Source organism: Macrobrachium rosenbergii, chromosome 23 (genome assembly GCF_040412425.1).
Source record: "Macrobrachium rosenbergii isolate ZJJX-2024 chromosome 23, ASM4041242v1, whole genome shotgun sequence".
NCBI classification, from domain to species: domain Eukaryota; kingdom Metazoa; phylum Arthropoda; class Malacostraca; order Decapoda; family Palaemonidae; genus Macrobrachium; species Macrobrachium rosenbergii.
In genome coordinates, this window is record NC_089763.1 from 35710427 (window position 1) to 35720569 (window position 10143).

The following is a 10143-nucleotide window of genomic DNA, read 5'->3' on the forward strand; positions in this document are numbered from 1 at the left end:
GACCATAAATTACTTATTATGAGGAACTTTGACCAGACCATCAAGTTCCATTTCTGGATTCTCATAAGTTTAGCCCAAAGGATTTTTCTCATAAATGAGTGACAAATATTAGAGGGAATCAAAGAAAAGGTTGGAGAGTAAGGTGAAGGCACTTTGTGGCTAGAAAAACAAAATTGAAAGTTAAAGCAGGGTAGGTGGTTGGAAGTAAATTTACATACAGTGGTATTTCCCAAAATGCATACTCTCTTTTCCTCAGTAAATATAGTAGGTATAATTTAATTTTTCCACATCTTTCAGTGGGAAACAAGAATGAATGGTATCTTCACATCCTTATAGTTATTCCACATGCCTGCTTACATAGCTTGAAACTCAAGAGAATAGTTTAACAAGACTGCCAAGTTTCATTTCTAGACTCTCACTTGGCTCCTCTGAAGGATCCCGTCAGCAATGTAAGAACTGGAGAAAAAGAAAGCTGAGGATGTTGAACAACTTGGTGGGTCAATACCAGGATTAAAGGATGAAAGATAAAGTGCAGGAAGTAATGCCAATGGGGGCTGAAGGGACCCTGCAGAGAACTTTTAGTATTGTCGACAGTACAGTGTTGCACAGAGCAGTGTATATGGGGTCACCAGAATGAAGAGCATTTAAAAATGTACAGTGAAGGTTAATAACAGAAGCAAACAGCAGTCAATTCTTTTAATGGCTTTTTTTCACTTATATTCTCATGAAAATATAAAACAACTCCTAAGTATTAATCTTACTCTTATAATCATTTCTTGGATTTCTTTTTCTTCTTTTTGCTAATAACTTCCTCAGAGCTTACTACTTCTGGGTCCTTACTAGATTTCACCTCTTGTACTTCAGCAGTTGATTGATTTGTCTCTGCATCTTCTGAAGAACCTAATGCTGTAATTTTTTCATTATTCTCCATACTTTTTCTTTCAGACTTATGTTTCTTCTTTTTCCTTTTAACCTCTGAACAATCCAAATCTACAGATTCCTGGATAACCTCAATTTCTTGTACAGAATTCTCAACTTCCTCTACTTCAGCTGACTTCTTCCTCTTCTTCTTCTTTTTAACTTCTGAAGAACCCGATATTTCCATTTCATTCTCTACAGTATTTTGCTCATTAGATTCATTTTCCGTCACAGAGATCTCAGGAGTCTCATCACCATTACTAGTAACACCCTCAGATTTCCTACTCTTCTTAGATTTCTTTTTCTTTTTTGGATGCAAATCATGACACTCTTCAACAACTGTGTTTTCAGATGGGGATTCTTCCACCTGGGCATCATTTTGTTCTGTGTTTCCATTTGCTACTTCAGATTCTTCTGAAGCAACAAATTTTCCCTTCTTGTGGCGTCTATGTGAAGTCTCTGAGGACTGCATATCCAGGTTACTGGCATTTTCCCCATTGAGAGTATCCGCAGAATCCTGAGACTTGGGAGCTTTTCTTTTCTTTCCCTTACCTGCCTGTTTCCTAACAAACTTTGCTACAAAGAATCCTGTGCATCTGTCAATGCTAATGTCTGTTCTCAGGCATTTGTGACCAAACCTGTAAGTATGGTGCCCAAAGTGCTTCCATCCTTGAAGGTGAGTTGCAAGATTAGCCAGCTCAAATTCTTCATGATACTGGGCGAGAACATCGTCAACAACTTTTTCATTTTCTTCTTCGTACACAGAGCAGGTCGAGTAGATCACCTCCTTGACAGAGGGAAAGGAAAGTGCTCGCTTCAGTAACATAGTCTGAAGTGATGCCAGCTTTGTAACGCGTTGCTTGGAGACTTGGTCGTTATGGACTCTTGTGCCTGGAATGAAGGAACGATTGAAAAATGCACTGCCTGAGTAATTTAAAGAATTTTCTTATCCTAATTAATAGTTGAGCATCCAACTGTTGCAACAAAGACATTAGGGTTACTGACATCCATGAATGTCTCATCTTCAATCTAGGAGATAACAACAGAACTTGGAAAGTAGGTCATAAATGGCATTTTGCATCTTTCTTAAGCAGTCAAAACAAATTACGTCTTCTTCCTCCTACTCTCCAAGAAAATTACAAGTCTCTCTGTGACTCCAAATATGCATGAAGTGAAAAATGACACTGCTTTTTTAACTTTTCTCTTAGGACTGAAGTGGATTGAATCTGCATTCTGATGATTAAAACTAGAAATGCACATGAACAGGAACATCGAGAACAGCAAGTGTGTCAATAAAAGCATCAGGAGAGCCTGTCATCCATAAGCTTACTAAAGTAAGAAAAGGTGGTGCAGGAATGGCGTGGAAAAACTTACAAAATCAGTAACTGACAGCTTGGCTTCATGCTTGTGAGATTGACATCAGAAGCAGTCTTTATAATGAAGACTCTAAAGGTAAAGTACCACGTATGAAGATTATGTACCATATCTGTGGATCTGAGAAGGCATTTGACAGGGTACTGAGACAAATAATTAAATGGGCAGAAGGTAGCAGAAAGACTTGTTTAGCAAGTGATATTACTTTACATTAACACTAGATCCAGAGTGAAAACAAGTGGCAGGTAAATCAGAAAAATTTAAGATAAGTGCTGGTGCCCATAAAAGATCAGTGCCGAGTCCTTCGCTGCTTATCATAATAATGAAAGAAACTGCAAAGGAGTAAAGAAAACAAGGCCCCTGGGAGCTCCCTTACAAAGATGACATAGCATTAACAGCAGAATCTGAAGAAGTAGTGGTGGAAAAGAATGATATTCAGTGCAAGCAAAACAAAGCTTATGCTAACTGGAAAGGTAGCAGTAGAATCAGGAAAGTGGCCATGTTATGGGAAAGGTGTAGGAGTGAATTCAGTACTGTGTATCCACTGTAGCAGATATTCAAAAGGAGTGCTCAGGATTACAAAATATACATGGAGTAGGATATAATCCAATGCCTGTAATGTACTGCTATACAAGAGTAAATAGGGATGACAAGGGAGTTGAGAACCCAGTTATGACAAGACAAGCAGGTCTTATCAGAGGTACTGTATTCTGTTACCTTGGGAAGCACACTGGACAGAGATGCACGAGTTGAGAGGGTAAACACTGGATGAGACGGAGAGATAGTTAAACTACTGGTAAATGAAATGTCTCACTCACAAAGAGAGCAAAGACTTACAGTGGATAAGCAAGACCTGTACTACTTTGTGCAACAAAAACAAGGCACTGAACAAGGAATCTGGAGGAGTTCTTGAAAAGGTGTGACCAGAGAATGTTAAGATTCATGGCCAGAGTGTTAGGAATGATCATGAGAAGGGATGAGGAGCAGTTAGTCAAAAAGCAGTTGGCATGGAAGTAACAGAAAGGCTTTTAGCAAGGCCCAGGACATCTTGGAAAAAAAAGGCATAAATGGAGGCCTACACCTGATCAACAGTCCTGGCAAAAAGACCACAGGACCGAAAACCATGGAAAAAACTCATTTAGTCAGCAAACCTGACTAATCACCCCTTGACCAAAGCATAACTGAAAATTCATGCCTATATATTCAATGTTTTGAAAATAAGTTGGATATTCAAAAACATGTTAAATACTGTTCACAATCTATTTTCTTGAAACATCAAGATCTCTTTAGTTTTATATTATATATATTATCTTCCTTTTTATACGTAAAGCAGTCCTTGTTTTGTTGTGAATGTTGCCCTGCCATCTTTCTATAACGTGACAAGGATTGCCTAATGAGAAAATATATCCTTAAACCTTAGGGGAGAGAGAGAGAGAGAGAGAGAGAGAGAGAGAGAGAGAGAGAGAGAGAGAGAGAGAGAGAGAGAGAGAGAGAGAGAGAGAGAGAGAGAGTTAAGGTATTTTACTTTTCCAATCTGGTGTTTTTTCTACTTACCACTTGATGAACATGATGGATCAACAAAAATGTGTTCAATGTCAGCATAATTGGCGGGTTTCAGGGTAAAGAAATCCTTGTTCACAGAGGTTACGCAAGTTGCTTGACGAAAGCTAAGCAAGTTTCTCATGGTCTCAAAGCGTTTCTGATCATGCTCTACAGCAATTACCTTCCTGCAAATGGATATTGAAAATTTGTTCATGAAAAACTGTGATTTTCCAAATGTTAATTTTGCCAAAAGAACTACAAAAAAAATTGCTACAATATCTCAAAGACAGTACGCTTCACTCTATCAAATTATTCACTGAACCTTTTACAGAAAGCTAGAATAAACAAAAAACAATTACCTCCAAGAAATAGCAATTTAAATGCAAGTGAGTCCTTAATAAATCTATCGACATAAAACAGCAAGGGAAATGGCTGCAAACAGACTTTAATCAAGTTAATACTTTTAATTATCTTTCTAGATAATTAAAGTAGCAAGAAATGTATCTCAGTATTTTTGGCTACTTTTTACACAGCTACATAAAATTAACTCAAGTCTCACTTCTTAATGAATGGTAAAACTGCCGATCTTAATTTCTTTCATGACTAGATTAACCCTCGGATATACAGTATTCAATCAATACATCATTTTCAACAGAATTTCAGGTTGATAGAATTAAGTACAGTACTGTACCATTTTCACAAAATTACTTATTCGAACTTACTTCCTATTATTTCATAAAATCAAATGAATATAAATAACTTACCCATGGTTATTAATTTTAGCAGCAATATGTGAAGTTTTGTTGCCTGGGGCAGCACAAGCATCCAAGACATTGCTTGTCTCCTGAACGTCACTCAGGAACACTGGTAAGCAGCTAGCCTGTAGAGTCAAAGATATGATTTTAGTTTCTTTCAAGACAACTCCCATCCATTTTCATGAATCTACAGTGTTCAAAATACTTCTTTAATGTAAAGGCTATTTGAATCAGCACTGAATGCCTACAAGTAACTCCCATACTTGATGGAAAGAAAAAACATGATCTGATAGACACTAGTTTTATAAATATAACTGAGATCTAAGGTCTGTGTTTAACAAACCAACTTTTAAAGTTCAAAGACAAGAAGTTATTAGAATATGTAGAAGTCAAAATGGTAAGGGTAATCATTAATCTGAATGGCCTTTGCTCACCAAGAGTTTGGATAATACTCTGCAACATGACAAACAGTTTTACAACTGATGTGCTCTTTAAAGATTCCTAATCTAAAGCAGGATCATGTAATGAATAAATGCAAGATTAACATTATAAATAAACTTGTTATAGTATCTCACTGCTACATGGAAAGTTACAATACAATAACTCGTTATTGATGGGATCAAATCCCAAATACCAAGGCAATTTCTTACTTGCTCACATTTAGCAAACAATGAGGCAATTACAACCTTAACCTAACTATGCAAAATATACTACAAGTTTCATCTCTATGTACTACGTATGCTGCTTCTTCTGCTTTGTGTAACAATAGCCCACGTGTAATCAACTCTCCACACTAGTAAATGTACTCAAATACATTTATCAAAACTGGGAGGGTGAATTCAACTTGCCTAGTGCTAAACAGTGTTTTAGCATTACAAACATTTTTATTAGGTTTTCCTTTCATGGGTTTAAACAAAAAACAACCAATACCTTGTCCTGGAGGATGATGACATTTTTCTTATACAGAATGCTGTCCCAAAATGGAGTTCCTGGGGAAATATCAGTAACTCTGGAATGTGGTAATCAACCAAGTAATATGGAGAAGCCAAATTCTGGAATAAACCATTCATATATTAAACATCTATGAGTACTGACTCAAAATAATATTATCTAACTGTAAGTTATCATTGCAGTAAGATATTCATAAGCAACAGATAGGCTAAAAGTATTTTAAACATTCTCATTTACTGATCAACAGCCTACCTTCACTATTAACATAATTTTTCTCTTTTTCAACTATTTTATGGTAAAGCAATGAAAAAAGAACATCGCACATCCACTACGAAACTAGTCAAGTTAAGTGCTAATTTTTTGGTATCTGTCAGAATGCCAAAGCTAAAAATAAAAGACACAGTATGTATAGCAATTAAAGTCTTACCTTAACACGTTCCAAAAAGTCGTCGTACGATTCTAAACTTGGATCACAATTCTCCAAGATGAATCCATCAGTCTCCAGCTGGGCATGCACCCGATTCACTGACCCTACCAACGTGTTGACTCTAACATAGCGAGGTAAAACATCTGTCAAAGGAACAGGAGACAAAGACTTGGAATGAATAATTCAAGTTCACCTTTCTCTGAAGGATTTAAAATCCTGATTTTCTAACACAGTAAACTCTTTGAATCAAACCTAATGATTAAAGGCTTTTAAATATATATATATAAAACAGGAAGGCTGTTGCAAAACATCACAAAAACACTAACCCCTACCCTTATCTTTTACTGCTGTTTCAGCTGAAAATGATTTTGTAGCTGTCGCTTTTATCTTTTCTTCGTACTCTTTAAATACAATAATTGGTTTGCAATCTCCAGTCACAGATCCTTTGGAAAGAGCCTGAGTAGTCAATACTTGGGCAAGATGAGGACTGAAAATAAAACAAATACTTCAATTACTGCACTATCAATATGAAAATTACATCATAAGGAGATATAAAATGGCCTCAAGAAAGATTCAGGAAATTTTTACATAATAATGGGAGGTGTTCATATTCTGAGAAGTGATGCAATAATTTTCATAAATCGATGAATACCAATTTGATTGAGTATATCAAGATACTCAATGAGGGAGGTTGTCACACCTGATTATATTGTTTTAAAATGTGCATAGAGCAAACAGGTGTCAAACACTATGAGAGAATTGCTATTTCAAATAAGCTATAGTTTTCTTCTCATTTTTTAAAGATTTGCTTCCTGGTTTGGGCATGCAAAGAAATGAAGAACAGGAGGAGAGCCAAGAAAATTATACAATAACGATAAATGAAGCAACAGGCCAGATAGGAACACAGGCATCAAATGCAGAAATGCAGAAGAGAGAGGAAAGTTATTTCAAATTCAGCCCAATAATGGGAAAAATCTGATGTAAATGTTTCAAGAATGATGTTAGTGCTGCATGAACACATTCTACTTTACACCACTCACTCAAAATTAGGCTGTTCAACGAGCAAGTTTGACGCAGCAATGGCACTTTTCACAGTTGCTTGATTGTTAACTAGTTTAGAGAGTATACCAAACATCACTCCATAGTTCTGAAACAAAAGCCATAAATTAACGACAATGTAATGGTTACTTTTGAGTGAGATAAAGTACTCGTTATTTAGTAACACCTTTCAAAATACTTTAGAACCAAAAAAGAATATATGCATTTAAATAATGTAATATACAGCAACATAACTACTATTTGCATTGAATCACCCACAGATAACATTTAGTACACTTACCCTGTATTTTCCTGAATAAATCAGTGTTTTCAAAGATCCCTCCTTGTTTTCAAATTTTTTCAGTATTTTTGATGCTTCTTTGTAGAGTTGCGGCACTTTGACAGAATGTGGAGCCTTTTCTTGTGTATCTTGTCCTTTCGTCTGTGGCATTTCCCCTTTAGGCTCATTGTCTCCATGTTTACCTTTTCCATTCTGCTTGGCCATCTGTAGTAAAATTTTTAGGTACAGTGCTGTATTTAATTAGTCCAAGAACACCTGACCTCAAAATATTACATCTTTTTAAGTTTTACTAGTTTGGAAAATTACACAACCAACCTGACAGCTGAGGCCTATACTGTTACTCTACAGAATACAAAATCCTGGAGTCCAAATATCAAGATTCAACTGTTCAACATTTTACTTATTACATGGGCATTTTAATTCAACATTTTACTTATTACATGGGCATTTTAATTCTATCTACCCATGATAGAAACTAAAAGATGTGCCATTGATTTGGACTACATGCAAGTAATATTGCTCAAGTGTTCTCAATAATGGCTTACGTCATATCCCAGTGATGTCACAATATAAGGGTGGAGCTGTGCTACACTATTACTGTACAGTATACAGTACAGTTTTTCCATATGAAGATGCCGAATTGGATTTGAAAATACTTAAGCTAGCCTAGCAGTATGATAATGTTCATCTATTAGTAATGTTTGAAAGGATCCCTAGGATGTGTTACGCCACGCAGAACTCAGAGCCCTTAGGTGGGTTAGGCTAAGTTATGATTAATAGGCTAGTATAAAATTCAAATTAAACAGAATCCTAAAATATGCGGCCAGAACTTTCATCAAATATAACTATTTTACCAGATAAAGGCTTTGTGGAGACACTTGTCAAGTGGAAAAAGCATAAAAAGTCCTTATTTTCTCACATTCAGTAAAGGGTTGAACCACCTTTGTCTAAGCCGTATTAAAAGATTAATTATCACAATAATACAAAATTACTATTTGCACATGCATGTCTCCAGTAATAGACATAGTGTGTCACTGACTTACTGCTGATTCGATCTTACAGTGCTTTTTCAGCGCCGTTGATGGTGTTTTACAGTGCCATAAATTGATGGTGCGTCTAGTTACAGCGCTAACCACAAGAATAGGTATTAAGTTAATGGCACTTAAGGTACTGTAACTTGATGCAACACCAAGTTACAGTACCGTAAGCGTCATTAAAGTGCCGATAACGGCAATACACCGACTTAGGCATGGCGCTGGAACGGATCCCCAGCCGCAAGTCGAGGACCTGCCATACTAGTTCATGTGTAACCTTACCTTAGCTTACATCTAACAATCATGGGGGACTACAGTGGGAAAACCATAGTTTATAATTAGAATAATGAAATTGTCTACCTAAATATTTTCTATACAAAATAGCAGATCAAACATGGGTATTACTTTACTTGAATACCACAAATCAATATTGGAGTTTTTAGGCTCTGCTTTAAAATCTCCACTTATGAAAACATACTAAAATCTATCAGAGATTTACTGTTGCCAAGATGCTGACCATCTCTTGTTCGTTTTAACATTAATTCCCATGCGGCTAATACTGAACATTAATTCCCATGCGGCTGATTAACATTAATTCCCATGCGGCTGATACTGAATATGGAGCTCATGGGAGCAGATTGGTATTGAAACTAAAAATTAAGTTAAACAGGTATTTCACACAGTATGCAGATGGAAGTGTCACGACTTACTTGATAAGGGTCTCAAATTACCTCAACCCTACTGTATTAGGCCTATATACACCACCCACATCCATATAGTTTACTTAAAAACTTGGTGAAACTTGAAACTACGGCTGTGGCCTGATTCATGCCAGTCGCCAAATGGAATATTTACTATCTTTTATCCATGTTTTTGTTTATGGTTAGCTCATGTCTTCTGTTAAGTTTATGGTATTTATCATCGTTGTTTTCTTTTTTTCATTCATCCCCTAGGGCCTGGTACTAAACACGGTGCCCATTTTGCACATAAGCTGCAAGTTGCCAAACCTAGCCTAGCCTAGCTACAAGAGTGTGGTGCTAATTTAAAGCATTACCAAAAATTATGTTAATAAACGACATCTTCATGTGGCTGTAGGCTATCCTCTACATTTACTGCTTATGCCTTGGCCATGAGACCCCTCAGTCTACATGGACTCCCGAATGCCAAACTATACTAAAAAAATATACAGACTAGCCTAGGCCTCGCTGAGGTTTATCCTTCTCTGGTCTACAGTTGTTTTGATACAGAGTTTACGACAGGTCTGTCCCTCTGTTTTCATTATCTAGCCTATTTTCCATGTTTATTTTCTTATCAATTGCTTTTTCTCTTTATGATACTTGATTTACACACAATGAAATATTTACACTTACGGATTGGCTCATCAAGCACATGGTACCGTAGCTTAGGTCAACCCTGTGTGCGAACAAGCAATTATGAAGTGGAAAACAGCAACTGAATTTAAAAAAATGGGTCAGAAATGGATAAATAAATCCTAAAAGTATCCAAGAGGTTGTCTTTCGCTTCAATTACCTGTATCTTTTGTGAATATCGAAGCCGTAATTTCCGTAAACTTAATGCAATGTAACTCACGTGTACGATAATGTAAACATCACAGATCTGAAAAAGTAAATAAATTGAGTTTATGTTTTAATTTTGAAATATTTATACATTATTTATTCTCTACATTGGCTGGATAAATAAATTTTACATTATTTTTTCTCAAGTAATCAGTGATAGATAGGCTAGTAATTCTTTATTTTCACATTTTACCAATCATTAATATCATTTATTATTATCGGTGAT

At 36.1% G+C, this 10143-nt stretch overlaps 1 protein-coding gene across 1 annotated transcript; it reads right to left on the bottom strand.

The window, feature by feature from the left end:
* Positions 1-681: 681 nt before the first annotated feature.
* LOC136851489 (28S rRNA (cytosine-C(5))-methyltransferase-like) lies at positions 682-9960 on the bottom strand. Its single transcript, XM_067125612.1, is given in 10 exon segments — positions 682-1809; positions 3847-4019; positions 4599-4714; positions 5520-5584; positions 5587-5641; positions 5968-6110; positions 6300-6454; positions 7008-7114; positions 7307-7510; positions 9871-9960. Coding segments are annotated over 9 exon segments (2058 nt in total). The 5' UTR covers positions 9871-9960; the 3' UTR covers positions 682-769.
* Positions 9961-10143: the final 183 nt, after the last annotated feature.